Source organism: Nomascus leucogenys, chromosome 3, assembly GCF_006542625.1.
Source record: "Nomascus leucogenys isolate Asia chromosome 3, Asia_NLE_v1, whole genome shotgun sequence".
NCBI lineage: Eukaryota > Metazoa > Chordata > Mammalia > Primates > Hylobatidae > Nomascus > Nomascus leucogenys.
The window spans coordinates 13,609,770-13,632,367 of NC_044383.1; the positions used below are offsets into that span (position 1 = coordinate 13,609,770).

Genomic DNA, 22,598 nt, shown 5'->3' on the forward strand with positions numbered 1-22,598 from the left:
CTTAATCATTTTGTGATCTTGAGCAAGTCACTCAACTTTTAAAATCTGTTTCCTTACCTGTAAAATGTGCCTGTGCCATTCCTGTACCACAAACGTCAATATGATGTATGAAGCTCTTAATCAGTTTTGGACTCGAGGTGGACATGAATGGACCTGGACACAGGAAGACTGAGACCCTAGTTCTGGCTTGTCATTATCTATAACCGTAATCACACCCCCTCCCCTCTCAGATTGGCTGGGACTGGTTGGCAGATTCCTGAGTCTGCACTCCAGCCAGGGTTCAAACTATACGTGTCTGCACGTCCACTGGTCTCCCAGAATGGACTGTTTACATACAAGTGACCACCCTGTTATTTCAGGCAGCATTCTGCCTCTGTCTGCTGTGCTGACTTGATACAGATGGTGCTGCCAAGCTGCCAATAACAGCGTTCATTTGAGTTGTTTTCCTAGTTACAGAAATAAACAGATTTGCACTGATGTGTCCACGGGATTTTATTGTCTGATAAGACACCTGTGACCAAGACTAGAAATTTGTGACATTTCAAGGCATCCTCCATTCTTTCCTCCAGTTTCTTACCAAATTGAACATCCTATTTAGCCACACTGAACATTTGTTTCCAGGTTTCCACTCTATAAACTTCCCATGATGAATAATCCAGCTTATATAATTTTTTTTTTTTTTTTTTTTGAGATGGAGTCTTGCTCTGTCACCCAGGCTGGAGTGCAGTCACGCGATCTCGGCTCACTGCAACCTCCACCCTCCAGGTTCAAGCGATTCTCCTGCCTCAGCCTCCCGAGTAGCTGGGATTACAGGCGCATGCTACCATGCCCGGCTAATTTTTGTATTTTTAGTAGAGACGGGGGTTTCACCATGTTGGCCAGGCTGGTCTCAAACTCCTGACCTCAAGTGATCCGCCCACCTTGGCCTCACAAAGTGCTGGGATTACAGGTGTGAGCCACTGTGCCCGGCCCTGTCCATTTTTTTTTTAAAGACTGTATTTCTGAAGGTTCAATTATTGGATTAAAAGATACAGATCATTTTAAGGCTCTTGATACATATTACACCAAGTCATTTTCTAGAAAAGAAGCACCAATTGATATTCCCATGAGCAACGTATGAGCTTGTGGGCCCATCTCTTTTTATTTGCCAATATAAGCAGTTAAAAAGGCATCTCTTTTTAAATTTTAATTTATATTTTTGAGATAAGTAATGAGGATTAACATCTTCTTCAACTGAGTTTTTTTTTCCTACTGAATTGTCTGTTTATGTCCTTTTCATGTTTTTAAGTTGCTAAAAGTTCACCATAAGAAAATCTGTAGAGCAATTTCTTCCACAGCTAAAAATATGGGAGACTTAACTGTCAACATAAAAATAAAAAGTGACCACTTTCAAGCTGGTTGGGATTTATACTATGCAAATTTAAATATCTATAAAATAAAAACTTTTTAAATGTTCCTTTCTTTTTGGATCTTGGCAAATGGGCATTTAGTTCCAGTTGACTCCCCATGATCCCCCCTGCAACTGAAGAATGTTTTCCAGGACTTTCAGATATGCCACGGAGTAGAATGTTGATGTTCTTCTCTCAGTACCAAAGAAAGTGGTGACAGATAATGGCTCTAAAACCCAGCCACCAGACTGACTTTAATTCTTTACACATAAGCAGCACGTGTTCAACTATAGAGATGCCCAAGGATTCTGAAACCTTAATTTTAACATGTTTCTTCTGGAGAAGACTTAATTTTTTTCTTATTGAGTCTCAAAATCAATTCAAAATTCATTATATTTGACAACAGTTGAGGTTAACAGACTATTATTGTCACTTAACAAAATCATCCTTATTATATAAAGGGTAGAACTCCTTAGGACCCCAGCAATAAAAAGCGATGGCAGAGGGAGATAGTCATACACAGTCATCCAAGGTCACAGTCACGCTAGATTCAGATGTTAACAAAACTGATTTGGAAAAGGGGCAAAAATGCAGAAGTATTTGGCTGGATTCTAAAATGTGTTAGAAAATGAAAAGTGGTATCAGAAAATGAATTTTTACAAAAGTTAGATGAAAGGTATCTGCGTTAAATGAGGCACAGCATCAAGAAAAAATCTCGGCCGGGCACGGTGGCTCATGCCTGTAATCCCAGCATTTTGGGAGGCCAAGGCAGGTGGATCACCTGACATCAGGAGTTCAAGACCAGCCTGGCCAACATGGTGAAACCCCATCTCTACTAAAAATACAAAATACAGAGTCTCACTCTGCCTCTCAGGCTGGAGTGCAGTGGCATGATCACAGCTCACTGCAGCCTCGACATCCTTAGCTAGGACTAAGGCATGTGCCACCACACCCAGCTAATTTTTTTATTTTTTGTAGAGACAAGGTCTTGCTATGTTGCCCATGTTGGTCTCGAACTCCTGGTCTCAACTGATCCTCCCACCTCAGCCTCCCAAAGGGTTGGGATTACAGGCATGAGCCACCATGCCTGGACTTTATCCTGTTTAGAACAATTTGGGAATCTTCATTAACACAAGGTCTTTACTCCCACATTTAAAAAAAAAATTAAAATGGGCTTTGACTGCCTAGATGTTTGCAAAAAGAGGCAGCAATTTGTAAGTATTTCAAAATACATCTTTCTATAGTAGAGGTTTCCCTTTATTTTTATGTTTGAGGCACAAGCACACTTTTTTTATGCTGCCCTGCCATTAACTGTGTGGGTTTGGGCAAGATGAGTAGCTTCTACGAGCCTTGCTTCTCTCCTCTATAAAACAAGGATGACAACTCCCTCAATCGCCTCTGTGAAGATTACACACGAGCTAGAGCTTGTGCAGCGCCTAAGACACAGTCAGCACCCAAAACACATGAGTTCCCTCCCCAGCCTCTTCCAGGAGGTAACAGCCAGGGAACTACAACAGCCTCCTTCACTTGAAGTTGCTCTAGGGGTCAGAGGCGCTCTTCAAAATAGTTCTACAACTCCTAACTAGTAAATATACCCTGAAAAGAGGAGCAAATTGGCCTCAAAGAAACAGCTGGGCACAGGTGTTCAGCGGCATAGGAGAGTAATGCATCTTAGCTGGTAGCAAGCACTTTCCAATATTCCAAACTGTGCTCCTTTCAACAAGAGTGAATGCTATTAAGCGGCTGCAAAAATAAAAGCACCACTAGAAATGCTTTCTTTAAAAATTGTTTAATGAAAATCACACTCAACACATTCATACAGCTCTCTGCATTTCGTGCTTAACAACTTAGTTTCTTCAGTCGCCCAAGTTGTGATGTTCTTTCCCACCTCGCGTCTTTCCACAGGTCTGGAATGCACTGTCCTTTTTCTGTCTTCACCTGGCCACATCTCTTTACCTGTCTTTTAGGTCCCTGACTGTATTAGTCCGTTTTCACACTGCTATCAGGGTACTACCTGAGACTGGGCAATTTATAAACAAAAGGGGTTCAAGTGACTCACAGTTCTGCATGGTTGGGGAGACCTCAGGAAACTTACAATCATGACAAACCTCAGGAAACTTACAATTATGACAAAAGGCAAAGGGGAAGCAGGCACCTTCTTCACAAGGTGGCAGAAGAGAGAGTGCAGGGAAAACTGCCACTTTTAAAACCATCAGATCTTGTGAGAACTCCCTCACTATCACAAGAACAGCATGAGGAAACAGCCCCCATGATCCAATCACCTCCCACCAGGTCCCTCCCCTGACATGTGGGGATTACAATTCAAGATGAGATTTGGGTGGGGACACGGAGCCAAACCATATCACTGACACCACCACTGAAGCTGGGAAAATGGCACATGGGGATTCACTATACCATTCTCCATACTTTTGGTATTTGTGAAAATTCCACAGTAAGGTCTTTTAAAAACCACTCTTTAATACAAGAAATGAAAGAAAAACATGGTGGGTTATCTCAACCACACCAATCCCACCTGTCCATGAACCTGAACTGCAGCACAACCACTAACAAACATGTAGCATTGCCCACTATCTCATGGGTGTGTCAATAACCCCCGTCCTGTTTTATGTGTCATCATACAATTTCATATATTGAAATATATGAAACTCATTTCACTTAATCTGAAGCTGAAAGAAGTATTAAAGAGCTGCAATTATTTCCCAAACTCCCACTAGTGTTAAGATGACATGATTTTCAGTGTTCTGTGGGACCAATACATTTGGGAAATCTGCAAGAGTTGCTGTTTTATTTTTTATTCTTTTTTTTTTTTTTTTGAGACGGAGTCTCACTCTGTCACTCAGGCTGGAGTGCAGTGGCAAGATCTCAGCTCACTGCAACCTCCACCTCCCGGGTTCAAGCAATTCTCCTGCCTCAGCCTCCTGTAGCTGGGACTACAGGCATGTGCCACCACGCCCGGCTAATTTTTTTTATTTTTAGTAGAGACGGGGTTAACCCCCTGAGAAGTATTATAGAAATGTCATGAAGACAGGTTAGCTGACAGTCCGTCCTGTGCACCACAGGGACAGTCAACAGCAGGAACACAATGTCAGCAACCCAGTTCACAGAGGAACTGAATTCTATCCACTCTCCTCTGAGGACCCAGCCCTGGAAAACTGACTCAAACTAAGCCGGAATGCCACCTTATGAAGTTACAATGAGAACTATAACTTGGCGAGGAAAACCAAAACACTCAGTGTCTGCAGTTCAAGTTTCCACCAGAAAGCTGCTTGGTAAACACTAAAGTACAGCATTAAGATAGTTAGATGCCTCAAGTCATAAAAACCTGAAACAATGGTACTATAAATACCAATCATCCTAGGTTTTCTGGGATAACCTTCAGTACTCTTATCATGAGACCAAATGCTTGAGTTACTATTTCAAATACATGATCATCCCTGCCAAGATAGTGGCATCTCCTCCTTTTCATGTTCAAGGTTCTATACAGATCACACCTTTCCAATAACATACTTACCTCAAAAATCACTCGAATCTGTGCAGTTTCCTTATCTTATACTGTGGTTTTCAAAAACATGCTTGCCTGGTTGGATTCAAGAAGCACACGTGTCCAGCAGACTTGGAAAGCAGGTTCCTCTTGTCACACAGCACGTTAACATAGCAGACGAGGCCTGGGTGTCTTCATCAGTACTATGACGACTCTTTCACCTTTGATTTCAGATGCTGGCGCTTTTTAATTTTTGTGCCAAACTCTACATATGAAACACTTTTGGAATAACTAGAGACATGACTTTCTTTATCTGGGGAAAAGGAGGCCATTAAACCAGATTAGGGGCTGGGAGGGGAGGTTGTCAGGGGATGAGCTGCTCCTGAGGAAGAGGCAGAGGTCAAGCTTCACTCAGCAGCTGGACTCTCACCTAGTTTATAGACTGAAATCCTGCAAGGTGGTTACTAACAGTGAACAATATGTTCATACATATAGACTCTACCCCCAGGGGATCTACTGTTTTTCGGTTTTGAAGAGATTGAATAGTAATACATACATACATATGTGTGCGTGTGTGTGTGTGTGTGTGTGTGTGTGTATATATATATATATATGTATGTATGAGTATATATATCCACAGGCAGAGTCACTCAAAAATTCTATTTTCTGTGTCCTCAAGTATTAAAATGAAAGGGCAAGACTGCTGCCACTCAGTTGCCACATGCTTCTTCTACGAACCCTGGTCCTTCTCTGCCCATTACTTAGAAGACAGGCTGAATGACACAAAATCAGATGTAAGTTGAAAAATCAAACTGGATTTTATTGAAATATATATAAATAACCCTCATTTTTCTTTATTTCATCAGTATTGGGAAATTAAAGTGAAAAGTAATTAAAAAGTAGTAGTCCTGAGAGAGAGAAATGAAGGCTGAAAGGGAATCAAGAAAACCATATTCCATCCCAGATCTGCCACTACCCAGTCTGGGAAAGGCATTTATTGTCCCGGCCTCAGCTGTAGAATGAGGTGGCTGAAATCTATGTTGTCTGGAGTCAATTATAGCTCTACAATTTTGCTGTTCTAATTCTACCATTAGGAGCCAATGCTAACGTTACATACTGACCATATAAGCAGGTACTCACAATGAAAAGGGAATAAACACTGAGTTCATGGGGACACTTTTAAGGAAGACAAGAGAAATACAGAAGTTTGCTGCTTAAAAAATGTATTAATGTTACTGCTTTATTCACACTAATTAGAATATATACACAAAAAATGTGTATCATATATCACTTTCAAAAATTTCCATGTTCCATGAGAACTATGTAAACAATGCAAAATATTTCCACTACGTAACAAAAGAAGAAAATCAGCATTCCCATGTAGTATTAGGAAAATATTTAGATAATTTGAATTTATAGTAAAACAGTGAAATATTACAAAGCAGTCTTGTCATGAAGTAGCCTTATATAGCCCAGAAGCAATACATTTCATACTTTCAAACACTTTGGTATAAGTGAAATTAATACAAAGCAAAAAGAAGAAGGAAAAAAACCTCTACTTTGGTTTTCACATTATTGGAACTTCAGCAACAAGGCAAGTGCACAGCTACCTTGGATGACAAAATGGAAAACCTCTCATCTGCTTGCTTCTCCTCCTGGAAATGGATGTGCTAGGAGAGCGCTTCACAGGACTTCTGGAAAATAAGGTGTCATCTCACTTCCTTCCACAATCAGGCTCTCAGCAATCGTTTGAGGGATTTATAAAACCTCAGATTCAGTTGGGATATGAGTGATCTTGATTATTTCCTCTTAACAAATATAAATGACCTTGCATTAAGGCAGCTCAGAAGTACAATTCACATTTTAAGTAGAAGATAAATCTCTTAAAAATCATATTATTATAGTTTCTCAACAAGTTCATACTTGAATAAAAAGAACATACTGCATTAATAAAAAGAAAAATCCAAGTTTAACAGCCCACTAACAATACTTTTTAAGAAACAGAAATAACCGTTTACATGCCACAAATATTTCTTCATTGATATCACACATAACTTTGACAACAATACAACTAAACTGATCTGTGGAATTTTTCATGGCATCATTTTTATAATTATGTTTTCTCAACTATACTGTCCAAATGTGGTACTGATTTTTTTCACTGTCTTAGTTCTGTGTACTGTCTTTTGAATCCCTATATCCGAGAATTGTGGCTGAGCAATTGTTAATGAATCACTCTTCAGTCATCAATCACAGGAGCGAAGTGGGAAAGTCCTCTGAGGATTTTCTCAGCAATGGAAGTTGTACTGGGACTTTCTGTGCAGACAAGAAAGTCTTAAAAAGAAAAAAAAAAATCTCAGTGAACTTTACAAATTTACAGTCAAATACCATGCATCGTTGTCTTTTCTGAAGTAAAAGAACAGACAATCGGCCGGGCACGGTGGCTCACGCCTGTAATCTCAGCACTTTGGGAGGCCGAGGCGGGCAGATCACAAGGTCAGGAAATCGATACTATCCTGGCTAACATGGTGAAACCCCATCTCTACTAAAAATACAAAAAATTAGCCAGGCATGGTGGCAGGTGCCCGTAATCCCAGCTACTCTGGAAGCTGAGGCAGGAGAATGGTGTGAACACAGGAGGCGGAGTTTGCAGTGAGCCCAGATCGCGCCACTGCACTCCAGCCTTGGGGACAGAGCGAGACCCCATCTCAAAAAAAAAAAAAGGACAATCCAGTGCTCAACTTTACTGACAAACACCGCAAACCGCCTCCAAAGAGCACAGCCTGTGAGCAAGTCCTCAGGCTTTCCAAAGGGACAAGAATGCCCAGGAAACACTCAATAAGATTAACCAGCATGATAATCTTCATAGCAAAGCCAGTACAGAGAGTAAAAGACACAATTTAAAGTTAGTTATGGCCAGGTGTTGTGGCTCACGCCTGTAATCCCAGCACTGTGGGAGGCCAAGGCGAGTGGATCATCTCAGCTCAGAAGTTCGAGACCAGCCTGGGCAACTTGGGGAAACCGTCTCTACCAAAAAATTAAAAAATTAGCGAGACGTGGTGGTGCACACCTGTGGTCCCAGCCTCTCGAGATGCTAAGTCAGGAAGATCGCTTCAGCCTGGGAGTCAGAGGTTGCAGTGAGCCGAGATCACGCCACTGTACTCACTCCAAGCTGGGTGACAGAGTGATACCTCTTCTCAAAAAATTAAAATATTTTATTTTTTTTCTTCGAGACAGAGTCTCGCCCTGTCACCCAGGCAGGAGCGCAATGGCGCGATCTCAGCTCGCTGCACCCTCAGCCTCCTGGGTTCAAAAGATTCTCCTGCCTCAGCCTCCCAAGTAGCTGGGACTACAGGTGCGTGCTACCACGCATGGCTAATTTTTGTATTTTTAGTAGAGACAAGGTTTCACTATGTTGGCCAGGCTGGTCTTGAACTCCTGACCTTGTGATCCGCCTTGGCCTCCCAAAGTGCTGGGATTACAGGTATGAGCCACCGTGACCGGCTAAAATATTAATAAAAAATAAAGTTAGTTATCTGCCAGGTTAATTTGAGGCTTTTTATTTTTTATTTAATTATTTATTTTTGAGACAAGGTCTCACTCTATAATCCAGGCTGGAGTGCAGTGGTGTGATCACAGCTCACTGCAGCCTCAATCTCCCGAACTCCAGCAATCCTCCCACCTCAGCCTCCCAAGTTGCTGGGACTACAGGTGCACACCATCATGCCCCAGTGATTTTTTTTTTTTACTTTTAGTAGAGACAAGGTGTTGCTATGTTGCTAAGCTGGTCTCGAACTCCTGAGCTCAAGCGATCTGCCTGCCTCAGCCTCCAAAGTGCTAAGATTACAGGTGTAAGCCACCATGCCTGGCCAATTTGAGGCTTTTCAAAGAACAATCCTAAAAAGGTATAAAAGGACATAAACATAAAACAACCATTCAGCAAAACTGATCTAAGCTTGAATGAACCATGTATAGAATAACTGTTGACATTTTAAATGGATTATCTTATATTAGTATAGTATTAGAAACTTAAATTCTTGCCTAAATTTTACAGCCAAGTATAAGAAGAAATAAATAAAACAATTACAGTGAACGAATCACATGTGAAATAGAAGGTTCTTACTGAGTTTTTCATATAAGGTAATGGCAAAATCCTAGAATTACTATTCTTTTGGTTTTGTTTGTCTTGCTTTGTTTTGTTGGGGGAGAGAGCATCAGGGGACTTAAATTATTTTGAACTTCATTTGGGATAACTGTGAAGACTATGGTATACTGAGAACTTATACTGCCAGATATTATGTAAAAAATTACAATTATTAAAACACCATATTTCACCAAATCTAAGACACCATCGATTGTGACACTTCACTGTTATGTACCATAAAAAGATGCCCAGAAAGGGAGTCTCAAAGGAGAAGCCCTCACAAAGTGGGGGTACCAAACATCTATAGTCTCAATGAGGCATAAAAGCAAGCAACTACATGCAGAAGGGATAGCAAAAGGCCTGCGCACCTCTTCCTTGACAATGGAAAGAGGGAACAAAAACTCCAATATCTGAACTGATAACCCCACCCCTGCAAATTTTGGGGGCTGAATTCACACTACCAGCATAGTCCTAAAAAATCCCAAGCAGAGAAATTAGCTTAAGCAGAGGCAGGTTGGTAAAGCCCTTCCCCCAGTGACCAGCAGAAGAAAACGCACGGCTTCTCAGAAAGAACTCAACTTCCATTAAGGCAACAGGTGAATTAAATTTCTTTTTTTTTTTTTTAAGAGACGAGATTTCACTATGTTGCCCAGGCTGGTCGCAAACTCCTGGGCTCAAGTAATCCTCCCACAGCACTGGGATTACAGGTATAAGCCACTGCACCAGCCCCAACAGCTGATTTTAAGATGCATTACAAATTTAAAGATGTTAAAATGTGGAAAATAAATGACTTGAAATCAATGAAGTATCATAGACAAATAAATCACTAGAAGAGATGAGAAAACCTAGGAAACAAATATTAATTAAAATGTCAAACAACAGCAAAATATTTGGCATGTGATAAAAACATCAAACCTATGACAAAAGGGTACATTATTTAATATATGGCACAGACAGAAACAATTATGTAAGAAAAAAGTTAAATTGTTCTCTACACCTTACTCTTCTAAATTACAAAGCCAAATGGGGAAAAAAAAGAACTACAAGAAAATAAATGTAAATATCTAAAAAATAATTAATCATAAAAGACTGGGCTATGCTTTTTGTTTTGTTTTGTTTTTTTTTTTTTTAGACGGAGTCTCACTCTGTCATTCAGGTGGGAGTGCTGTGGCACAATCTAGGGTCACTGCAACCTCTGCCTCCTGGGTTCAAGTGATTCTCCTGCCTCAGCGTCCCAAGCAGCTGGGATTATAGGTGCCAGCCACCACACCCATCTAATTTTTGTATTTTTAATAGAGACGGGGTTTCTCCATGCTGGCCAGGCTGGTCTCAACCTCCTGACCTCAGGTGATCCGTCCACCTCGGCCTGCCAAAGTGCTGGGATTACAGGTGTGAGCCATCATGCCCGGCGTAGGGCTACATATTTTTAAAACATGCCCCCCTCAAACCCCCGCCAAAAAAATCCAAAGTATAAGGAAAAATAAAAGGCTGATTTCAAACTGGGAAAAATACTTACAATGACAAAGGTTAATATCCTTAAATATCATATTTATAAATCCATAAGAAAAGGACCCTACCCCATACCTCCAAGAAAACACATAAAGGTCAAGAACAGGCAACTGACAAAAGAAATATAATCAGCCAGTTAAGATACACCCAAAGAGCTCAACTTCACTAATAATAGAAATGTAAGTAAAAATGGTATTATAACTATTTCTGGCTATCAAATTGGCAAAAAAAAATTTTTAGATCAGTAATATCCAGTGTTTCCAAGAGTGCAAGAATACTGGCCTTTACATACTGACGGTAAATATGAAAATTGAGCAACTTTTCTGGAATGCAATTTAGCAAAATGTAGGGATCAAAAAGCTTTTCTTTTTTTTTTTTTTTTTTTTGAGATGGAATCTCACACTGTTGCCCAGGCTGGAGTGCAGTAGTGCAATCTCAGCTCACTGTAACCTCCACCTCCCGGGTTTTAAGTGATCCTCCTGCCTCGGCCTCCCAAGTAGGTGAGATCACACCCTGCTAATTTTTTTGTATTTTTAGTAGAGACGGGGCTTCCTATGTTGGCCACGCTGGTCTCGAACTCCTGACCTCAAGTGATCTGCCTGCCTCGGCCTCTCAAGCTGGGATTACAGGCATGAGCCACCGCACCTGGCCAAAAATCTTTTCAAAATGTGCAATATTCTCAGAAATAAGAACACTACTTCTAAGAATGTATCCAAAGCAAACAGAGATGGGCAAAAAGTGTGTAAAACTACATATCAGAGTTATTTATAATGGAGAAAATTTGGAAAATCACCTAACACCCAACGATGGGGTAAAATAAAGTATTTTAATAAAAGAACTATAAAATGGAATGAAATGCAACTATTAAAATATCACGTATCACTGTAGTACTGTTCATACTAATCAAAGATTAGAATAACTTAAATGCCCATCAGTAGGGACTGCTTAAACAGATTATGGTGCAATAGTCAATGGAATACATAAAAAGAACGAGGTCACTCTCATGTTCTGATCCAGATTCTTCTCTCCACCTGAAATGGTCTTCTTCTTCCAGATATCCACCTGGCTCACTTGCTCAAATGACACTTTACCCATGAAGGGGGTCCCTTGCCATCTCATATACAGTAACAACTTGCTCCCATCCCAGATGAATTCCTCTCCTCCTTGTCCAGCTGCTCAGTCTTTACCATGTGGTTCATTTCAACTGTCCACGTGCTGTCTGCCTTCCATTAGAGGAAAAAAGGTCCTTGAGGGCAGAGGCTTTGGTCCACTGCTGTGAAACCCAATACCTAAAATAGTACCTGGCACTTAAGTAAGGTGCTCAACAGATACTGGACGGATGGATGAATGGACGGATGGTCGGACAGATGGATTAATGGATGGATGGATAGACATGGGACAATCTCAAAGATACAAAGGTAATAATAGTGTGTCAATTTTGCTATGATTTGTCTTTTTTTTTTTGAGATAGAGTCTCACTCTGTCATCCAGGCCGGAGTGCAGTGGCACAATCTCAGCTCACTGCAATCTCCACCTCCTGGGTTCAAGCGATTCTCCTGCCTCAGCCTCCTGAGTTGCTGGGATTACAGGCGCCCACTATCACACCTGGCTAATTTTTGTATATTTAGTAGAGACAGGGTTTCACCACGTTAGCCAGGCTAGTCTTGAACTCCTAACCTCAAGTAATCCACCTGCTTCGGCCTCCCAAAGTGCTGGGATTACAGGCGTGAGCCACTGCGCCCAGCCTCTTTTGTCTTTTAAAAAAGAAAAACTTAAAAGTGTGTGTGATGTGTTAACAGATATCTGGAAGGATACACAAAACTTGGAACACTGGTTGCCTCTAGGCAGGGAGGTTGCGGATGAGTTATGGGAGAGCAATCTTTCACTTCTGGCCTTGCATTTCCCAACTACAGGCAACCGCCACCACACCCGACTAATTTTTGTATTTTTAGTAGAGATGGGGTTTCACTATGTTGGCCTGGCTGGTCTCGAACTCCTGACCTCAGGTGATCTGCCTGCCTTGGCCTCCCAAAGGGATGGGATTAGAGGCGTGAGACACCATGCCTGGCCTACACTTTAGTTTTCTTTTACTTTGTTACAAGTTTAATTTTGGAAATGGAGCCAAAAAAACCTTCTCTAAGGAAGCCCTATTAAAAGTAGTTACCTCTCTAAAACGAGGAGGTAGAAGATGAGGCTGAAGGGAATGTTCATTTACCACTTACTATTAGAAAACCAAAAATGGCAGGAACTTCTTTTGATTTCAGTAATTTAGAGCTCAGCATTTTGTATCTGATTCTTTCAAAGGCTTTAAAATTTCTAACTTTATAAAAAACACATTACTTATTTTTAAAAGTGATGCATAATCTAGTGAGGAAAAACAGGTATCTGGTATCTCAGGAGGACAATTAGGAATACAGAGTGTGGCTGAGTTGCAGGTCAGCTGACCCATCACAGACTTAACCTCCTTCTCTATTCTTTCCCTCTATAAAGATTGGGAATGCTCAAAACATCACTTCTACAATCTTTCATACAGACTGGAGATATTGGACATCAGACACAGGCCTAGTCAATAGGTATGAGTAAATTTTTGGACAAGCTTCTGCTTCCCTAATTAAGAGCGACAGATGTGAGGAGTACTACCCTCTCCCCTCTTACTCATGTTGTGAATGTAGATATGGTATCTGCAAATATGGGGGCATCTTGTAACTATGAGGCAGCAAGAGCCAACATTCAGGGGAAGATGCAAGCACTCTAGGTATCTGGTGGAGTCATTCAACAGAGGAACCCTTCTTGTTACGGAAGAAAAATAAATCTCTATTTGTTTAATGTATTGTAAACTGGGTTCTGTGAACCTGCAGCCAAAGGAATTCCTAACTGATATTCTTGGGAATCTATTTGAAAAAGAAACTAAAAATAAAAGAACTCAAATTCTATGTAAATTTAGAAAGAAGACTGTAATAAATCAGAAATGTAAATTACAAACCGATTATCTTCCTTAATGTCTCTATTGTAAATTTTTTAAAATGACGACAAAAACTCAGAGGAAACAGAAAAAAGCAAAATCAGTCAATATCAACTCCATACCACTGATCCGAGAATGCAAACATTCAGAATTTATGCATTCAATAAGGATAAACTCACACAGTAAAACTGAAGTTTGATCAATGCTGGGGCTGTTCTGGACTAATGTTCATTGTTCGATAAATTTCTTTAAGTAGTAACAGAGCAGTATCTTCAGATTCCCTATGAAAAGGAAAAGCATATTTACTTAAGAGATAATTAGTAGAAATTAACTTCTATGCACAATGGTTGAAAATGCAGGTTCTAGTCTATTTAACTCTATCTAAGAAGGGCAAATGATAGCAATGTAATCTCAGTGTAATAAATAAAGCAGCTTAATCTCAGAGCTGTCCTTAAAAACTAGATGAATACTGATCAGCTCCAAAATGGCTGTTACAATTCTCCTTGATGACAGGGATACAAGAAAGAATGGCATTTCAAAGTCCCTACCACTCCCACTGTGAAAGGCATTCCCACAAAAACAGTGTGCAAGAACCAAGGGTCTTTGGTCAAAAGCAGATGACATACTGCCATCTTGTGGGTGATTAAAGGGGAAAAATAACGATTCTGAATATATAGGAGTTCAAATGAATATTCATAGCACATTGTATCAGTAAAAGAATCTCACTAAAACTAAAATTGCTGCACGTGCTAGCACCAAAAGCCCACTCAAATATTACCAAATTTAAGAATACTTACCAATAGCATAAGTGACTCTGAAGAGCGAAAAGATATTCATTAAAACTCTCTATTGGTTTTTCTTGGAGAACGTAGTCAATTCGGCGGCCTCCATTTAACATTCCAACCTTTCCTAAGTAGTCCTCATCCTTGGAAAAATCTGGACTTTCAACAACCTTTTCTGCTAGAATTTAAACCATTTCAATATCAAAGTCAATCACTTAATCTTTATCCTTTGACTTTAGCTGACTTTCTGGGCTCAATGAAAATACTGCTTGACGCATGTAGCAACCTGAGGAGCTACCAGGCTCACTCCCCGTTCCTCCAAAGAGCCAGGGGAAGAGGGGCTGGTTACCCAAGAGAGAAGAAAAGAGCCAACAAGCTGAGAGAAGTTGTGAAGATAAGGGGTGAGAAAGCATTGTAGAAAGAAAGGAAACAGGATTAGAATCTGAAAAAGTCAAAAACATCATGGCACAATGACCTTCACATTGCATGTCAAGTCTGTAACATAGTTAAACAACAGTATCAGGAAGAAAACTTCTCAGAGTGAGTCTTTAAAATGCAAACCCTAAAACAAATTGAGTTGTCAACTCGGATATTCCACTCTGGCCTTAAGAATCTCAATATAACTTTTAAATTGCAGAGGAAAAAGTTCAGTAACTATCAGATAAAAACCCACTAAAAAAAGATGGCATGGTTTTTGAAGTAATGCTATTGACAGTACAGTTTATCTTCACAGATTTTCCTTTTAAGAGCTTCTATAATTTAACCAAAAAGTCTAGAAAGGAAATGCATCATCATATAACCTTTAAGTATTATGTTCGTATAAAACATTTGCATTAGAAAATGCCTCAAATGTCGAATTTACCTTCAACTACTTGCTTTTCTTCTTCTTCTTTGATCTGATTGGCCACCTTCTCCAATTCTTCTTGCAACTGGGTTGAAGAGGTATGAGCACGGGCAAACTCATTTAATGTCTGCCAAGCACTTTTGAGAGAGCTAATAAAACCCTGCTTCAAATCAGATCCCATACGAGAGAGACTCTCTTTCAATTCTAAAGAGATTAAGATGACACAATAAGTTAATTAGTCACTGGGTAAACTTCTGCCTCACAAAAATTGTAAGTTAACACTCTTCTCAGACAGGATAAGATTGTTTCTTCCTCTTTTAAATGTCAAATATATGGAATGCCTCAGCCAAAAACCTTCAACATGTTAAAATGTCATAGAGAGTCTTATTGTTTTTTTTTAATGACTAAACTTGATCCAGCCAAAATCTATAAATTTTCTCTCTTCAAATAAAAGACGTTCAGATACCATAAAAATGTAAGCATATTCAGCTGGGCATGGTGGCTCACACCTGTAATCCCAGCACTTTGGGAGGCCAAGGTGGGCGGATCACGAGGTCAGGAGATCGAGACCATCCTGGCTAACACGGTGAAACCCTGTCTTTACTAAAAACACAAAAAATTAGCTGGACGTGGTGGCATGCGCCTGTAGTCCCAGCTACTCAGGAGGCTGAGGCAGGAGAATGGCATGAACCCGGGAGGCAGAGTTTGCAGTGAGCCAAGATCGTGCCACTGCACTCCAGCCTGGGCAACGGAGCAAGACTCCGACTCAAAAAAAAATGTAAGCACATTCTTACGCCTTTTTTTGTTTGTTTGTTTTTACTGTAAGTTTAAACATGGGGGCCAGACACAGTAGTAGCTCATGCCAGTAATCCCAAAACTTTGGGAGGCCAAGATGGGAGAATCGTTTGAAGCCTGGAGTTCAAGACCAGCCTGGGCAACACAGTGAGACCCTGTCTCTATTTAAGATAAAAAATAAAAATAAAAAGAGGCCTACGAGATTTAAAAATCACTGTTTTTCTAATCTGTAAACAGGAAGTGGTTTTGTTGAGGATTCTTTTTTTTTTTTTAAGGCGGAGTCTCGCGGAGACTGGAGTGCAGTAGCGTGATCTTGGCTCACTGCCACCTTCGCCTCCCGGGTTCAAGTGGAGAATTAAACATTCTGATAAAACCACAATTTAAACTCTAATTTAGAAATCAAGAAATCCCTGCTCCTTCACTTTTTCTACTGTTGTCTAATAATCACATGTGAATTCAAGGTCTCTGAGTTATCAAACACGTGCCTTATTTTAACTTCAAAAGAGTTCAATATTTTTAAAAAGCATGTTAGCAAAACAAAAAACACACTTTCACATAAGACTGCACAATCACTTTTCCTTCTCTTCTACCCCTCCCATCCCTTCCACCCCAACTTTTAAATGTAGCGTTAATATACACCATTAACAGGAAGAAGAGAAACCTAAATTCAACTTGGAATCACCAATCCATTATGTTTAATGAATTTTTTTTAACAGCAAAGTGTGTCTAGTTAGCAAGAAAATAACAGCTCACTTAGACATCAAGTTTATTTCTTGATGGTCTGGTCATTACTTTAAATACTGTTCTTCTTCCTAATTCCAAAACTTGTAACCAAACTCTTATCAAAATCTAATTACGCATCTTATTGCCTTATTACCAACTTCTCTCTATTCCTAATTATCTCAACAATTAGAATGCCATCAAAAAGAAATAATTCATTTGTAACTTTGTTAAAGCTCTTCCAAATTCTTAGTTTAAAAGTTCTGAACATAGTAGGCACTTAAATAATATTAATTCTCTCAGAGACGATTTAGTGTCAAAATTTTCATAATTCATTACAGATTACAAATGACAGGAAAAAAAGTTTTTATAGTATTTGCTTTTTACCTAAATGAAGTCTTTTTCTGCCTTTGTGATGTGGAATGAGAACAGCTTTTAGGTCCAAATCTGGAACAATCATAGGTTCTAATCTATATGCCACTGGATCAAGCTATAAATAGAAGAATTTATGAATAAATAAAAGAAATTTATGAAAGCTGTTTTGAGTTATATGCCTTCGCTGGGTAAGAAAATGGATACATGGCAAATCAGAGATTTTTAATTTTTCTCCACAACTTATTCAAATACTGACAATTATGAAAAGATTTTCTAGTTTGTGTGTAAGATTACTTTTGCAAGCAAAGCAAAAGAATTCTTTCCCTGAACAAAGGTTTTTGATAAATAAGTTTATTGGAAAGTGTCAGACTATATCTCTTAGAACAGAGAGCTGCACCTTATAAAATCAAGATAGTTATTAATTCCCAAGAAATAAGAACATGAGAATTTACTAGGATAAAGAGGACAGGTTCTTCATCTTCTTCAAAAAAGAAAGTAAAAAGGTCAGGCACAGTGGCTCACGCCTATAATCCTAGCAATTTGGGAGGCTGAGATAGAAGGATCACTTGAAGCAAGGAGTTTGAGACCAGTGTGGTCCACATATTAAGACCCCATCTCTATAAAAAAGCAAAAAATGTTTAAAAAAGAAAAAAAGATTTTAAAAAAGAAAGTAAATTCAATTACTTACCGGATGATAAATATTGAAGAACCCTTTACAGGTAGGAAGGCTGTAATTCTCATCTATCCTATCAACTCCTCGAATAGTGAGAAACATAGCAATTGGAGACCCCAAGGCAAAGAATATCTCTGGTTCAAAATCTAATGAGTTGTAAGCAACAGAAACCTGGAAAGAATCAAATAACAATGAAAGATGATTGTTCCAATGTCATATAGTAGAAAATTCTTTTGAATTTTCAGGCCGGGTGTGGTGGCTCATGCCTGTAATCCCAGAACTTTGGGAGGCCAAGGTGGGCGGATCACGAGATCAGGAGATCGAGACCATCCTGGCTAACACAGTGAAAACCTGTCTCTACTAAAAATATAAAACAATTAGCCAGGCATGGTGGCATGCGCCTGTAGTCCCAGCTACTCGGGAGGCTAAGGCAGAAGAATCGCTTGAACCCGGGAGGCAGAGGTTGCAGTGAGCCAAGATCACGCCACTGCACTCCAGCCTGGGTGACTGAGCAAGACTCCATCTCAAAAAATAAAAAAAAAGTACTAAAAAATTTCTCTTTAAAATCTTTATAGACTATTATATCCTCTGGCTATACTTTTACTTATTGTTTAGCACAGCATAATAGTATATAAGAATTACTTTATTTATTCTGGTTATAAATATGGTTAAAACTTTAGACTTCTAAACTCAAACTGCCTGGGTCTGAATCACGGTTTCATTCACTGTGTGACCGTGGGCAAGTTTCTTAACCTCTCTCTCCTCCACCTCAGTTTCCTGATTTATAAAATGGGGATTATAACAATGCCAAGCTCACATGTGATTGAAAAATAAATAACCTAATCCACATAAAGTGCTTAGCACAGAGCTCGGCACAGCTTAAACACTCAATGAGCATTACTTCTGTTATTATTACCACTACCATCCTCTCCAGTTAAGTTTCTTTCCATCAGAAAAATGATTTGTCCTGAAAGAGCACATTTTGAGTAGCTTACATGTAGCCTCTCTCAAGAGAAAGCACTGTCATCTGTATAGCACTGCACAATTTGCAAAGCTCTTTCATTTGTTTCTCAATAGCAAGAAATGTGTCTTTTTATTTTAGTATCTTGAGAGTGAAGCACAATGAATGGCATAATCCAAGTGTTCAACAGAGGTCCATAGAAAGAGGGAGGCAAGGCAGGAACCATTATGTCTATGGCAAAGCTCAAATATGTGACATGACTTACCCAAGAACACAGAGCCAGTGAGTGGTGGAGTGCGGACTTAGATGTGGGACTTCTAATTCCAAATCCAATTCTCTTTCTACTACACTAAGCTGCCCCTTCTAACAAAGTCTAGACTTCACATTCCTAGGCTTGCCCTTATATTTGCAAATTTGACAGTTTTGTTCCAGCAAACAAAAAGAAGAAAAAGAAAGTTAAAGAACAATTACAAACTGGAAGAAATATTTATAAAATACATGACAAGGAGCTAATAACCTTAATATGTAAATATTTTGTAAATGTCAGTAAAGGAAAAAAGAAACCAAATAGAAAAACAGGTAAATTCCACACTTCACAAAAGAAAAATGTTTAAAAACCATATGAGAAAATAACCTCACTAGTGCTCAAAGAAATACAGTGTGATACCATTTTCCCTATGGGGTTATCAGAAACATAAATGAAATACTAAAAAGAAAGCAAGAAGTACTAACAAGAAAAAAAACTGTATGAAAATAAACACAAAAAATTAATTCTTTAGAATAAAGTTGTCAAAGTGAAACTACTACATATTTTTAAAGGAAAATGATAATACCAGTACTGGCAATGGACAGAGGAAACAGGCAACCTTCTAAACTGCCAGTGAGAATACAGATTGATGTCTCTCCCGGGGAAGGGACTGTGTCCATCCTTTGGCCCAGCTATCCTATGTCTATCAACTTAACTGGAAGAAATAATAAAGAATGTGCACAGAAAACTGGCTTTAAAATGTTCATCACTAGACTACTTAAAAGAGTAAAAAGTAGAAATTTCCTACATGTTTAATATGATGGGTTGAATTGTGTCCCCACAAAACATTTATGTTGAAGTCCTAACCCCCAATACCTCATAATGTGACCTTATTTGGAAAAAGGGTATTTAAAAAGGTAATCAAGTTAAAACGAGATCACTGTGGTGGCCCTAATCTGACTGTTACATAAAAAGGGGAAATTTGGACACACAGACACTCACAGAGGGAAGATAATATTAAGAGATAAGGAGAATATGACATAAAAAAGAAGCCTGGAGGGATGCATCTATAAACCTAGAACTACCAAAGATGGCCAGCAAATCCCTAGCAGCTCAGAAGAAACACGAAAGGATTCCCCTGCAAGTTTCAGAGAGAAAATGGTCCTGCCTATCTCTTCTGCTCTGCAGAACTGTGTGGCAACAAATTTCTACCGTTCAAGGCCACCCAGGTTGTGGAACTTTGTTATGGCAGCCTTAAGAAACTAATACCTTCAATAATAAGGAAATAAGAATAAGTCATCATCTCTCCAAACAGTGAAATTAGTCATTACTGATTACAGCAGTCATTAAAAATGCAGTTGTAGGCCCGATGCAGTAGCTCATGCCTGTAATCCTGGCACTTTGGGAAGCCAAGGCAGGAGGACTGCTTGAGGCCAGGAGTTCGAGGCTAACCTGAGCAACACAGCAAGACTGTCTCTACAAAAAATGAAAAAATTAGCCAGGTGTGGTGGTGCACGGCTATACTCCCAGCTACCTGGGAGGCTGAGGTAGGAGGTATCCCTTAAACCCAAACCCTAAACCCTTGTTTTGAGGTTACAATGGGCTATGATCGCATCACTGCACTCCAGCCTGTGCAACAGAGCAAGACTCTGTCTCTAAAAAGGAAAAAAAGAAAAGAAAATGAAGTTGTAAAGGAATATTTACTTACAGAAGAATATATTCCTCTAAAACTTCATTTTTAATACAAATCAAACATCCAATTTCATTTTGTACCTTCATGAACTCACTTACGGAAATGCATCTTTATATACCCAACTGTAAATATCCTGACAGTAACACTGTCTAAAAGGATTTTAATAATTCTAAAAGCCACTGTAATACAAGTATGTTAAAGTATATCATTAAATGCAGCATTGGTCAATTTTTATAAGACTTTTTCCCCAAGGGAAGAATTATGAATACTAGGAAACATAAGTTGAGTGAATACAGCCCAGTTGCTCTCATAGAAACTGAAGTATATTCTGAACCTAATTTTTTAACTATGGTCACTTCTGTTGTTAGTGGCTGTAAGAGACTGATGCTATAAAAGTATGAGTGGTGGGAAAACTGAAATAGAGACAATTTCGAAAGTTAGATAACACGTTCTGTATGCATTTAATCCCTTATTTTGAGCACTGTTGAAGAAGAAAAAAATTTTCACTAAGAGAAAATCAGTTTTTTCCACATCACAAATAAATGTTAAATGAATATTTAAAGAACTTGAAGCCAACCCAAATGATAAAGATGTATGATTCCAACATGAACTATGTAGCCCCAGTCAATACGAAAACTTACCTGTCCGGCGCCAACTTCAAAAGATTCATAATTCACACACACAGAAGACACGCAAGCACCAACTGGAAGTTTCCTCTTTGGCTCATTAGATTCTGAGGGGAGGGAAGCCATGTCTTTAGTCTTCTGGGCACTTTGCTCTTGTCCTTTTGTAGAAGTGGCTGCCACTGCCTTCTTTTCTGACGCTGCTTTTTTCTGTAAAATACCAAAATTTAGTAACATAATCATGAGAAAAAGGTTCAGCTCTCAGCTATCATTACAAAACATGCTACCTCAGTATCAAGGAATGATTAGCAACTTCTTAGGAATAGTAACAACATTGTGATTACTTTAAAAAATGCCTTTTTATTCCCTGCAGCTTTTGCTTCAGCTGATTAAAAAAAAAATGTCCAGGCCAGGCACAGTGGCTCACCCCAGTAATCTCAGCACTTTGGAAGACCAAGGTGGAAGGATAGCTTGAGACCACGAGTTCAAGACCAACCTGGACAACTTGGCCTAGAAGGTCAAGGCTGCAGTGATCTGTGATCGTGCCACTGCACTCCACCATGGGCAACAGAGACAGACCTGTCCCAAAACAATTTTTAAATTAAAAAAATTTACATGTCCTTTTTAGAAACGCATACTAAATATTTAGGGAACAAATGTCATGATGTCTATAGTGTTTAAAATTCTTAAGAAAAATAATTAAGCAGCAAAGAAAATATAGCAAGACAGTTACAACTAAGCATAAGTATTGGCTCTCATTAGACAAATCTCAAAAATATTGAGTAAAAGAAACCAGGTATAAAAGAATACATACTGTTCATTCTACTTATATGATTTTTAAAATAGGCGTACTATTCCATATTGAAGGAAATCAGACGAGTGGTTTTGTGGTGGGAGGAGTTAACTAGAAAGAAGCATGAGGGAGCTACCTGAGCTCTCTCATGAACCAGAAATGAACACATAGAAATGAACATAGAAATGAACTCAGAAATGTTCAATTTCTTGTTTTAGGCAGTGACGACACAAGTGCATACAATCGTGAAAACTCATTCTACTGCACACTTAAGATCTATGCATTTCAGCACAGTGGCTCATGCCTGTAATCCCAGCACTTTGGGAGGCTGAGGTTGGTGGATCACTTGAGCTCAGGGGTTCAAGACCAACCTGAGCAACACGGCAAGACCCCACCTCTAAAAAACAGAAAAATTAGCTGGGCATGGTGATGCATGCCTGAAGTCCCAGCTACTTGGGAAGATGAGGTGGGAGGATTGCTTGAACCCAGGGGGCGGAGGCTGCAGTGAGCCATGCGTGCACCACTGCACTCCAGCCTGAGTGACAGAGTGAGATCCTGTCTCAAAAAATAATAATTTTTTAAAAGAT

The 22,598-nt window shown here is 39.4% G+C and overlaps 1 protein-coding gene across 3 annotated transcripts in view; it reads right to left on the bottom strand.

The window, feature by feature from the left end:
• Positions 1 to 5,685: 5,685 nt before the first annotated feature.
• The window catches only part of SEC23IP (SEC23 interacting protein), a 49,163-nt gene continuing 32,250 nt past the window's right edge, over positions 5,686 to 22,598 (bottom strand). Inside the window, exons 13-19 of one of the 3 annotated variants that reach the window (XM_030806273.1) lie at positions 21,237 to 21,428; positions 17,710 to 17,865; positions 17,034 to 17,136; positions 15,150 to 15,335; positions 14,303 to 14,462; positions 13,685 to 13,786; positions 5,686 to 7,224 (exon numbers count right to left, since the gene is read on the bottom strand). In XM_030806273.1, the coding sequence (XP_030662133.1) occupies positions 13,705 to 13,786; positions 14,303 to 14,462; positions 15,150 to 15,335; positions 17,034 to 17,136; positions 17,710 to 17,865; positions 21,237 to 21,428 (879 nt within the window). In that variant the 3' untranslated portion in view covers positions 5,686 to 7,224; positions 13,685 to 13,704. Of the gene's footprint in view, positions 7,225 to 13,684; positions 13,787 to 14,302; positions 14,664 to 15,149; positions 15,336 to 17,033; positions 17,137 to 17,709; positions 17,866 to 21,236; positions 21,429 to 22,598 lie in introns of those variants that run through there. The other 2 variants (XM_003255034.4, XM_030806279.1) reach the window with 2 other exon arrangements.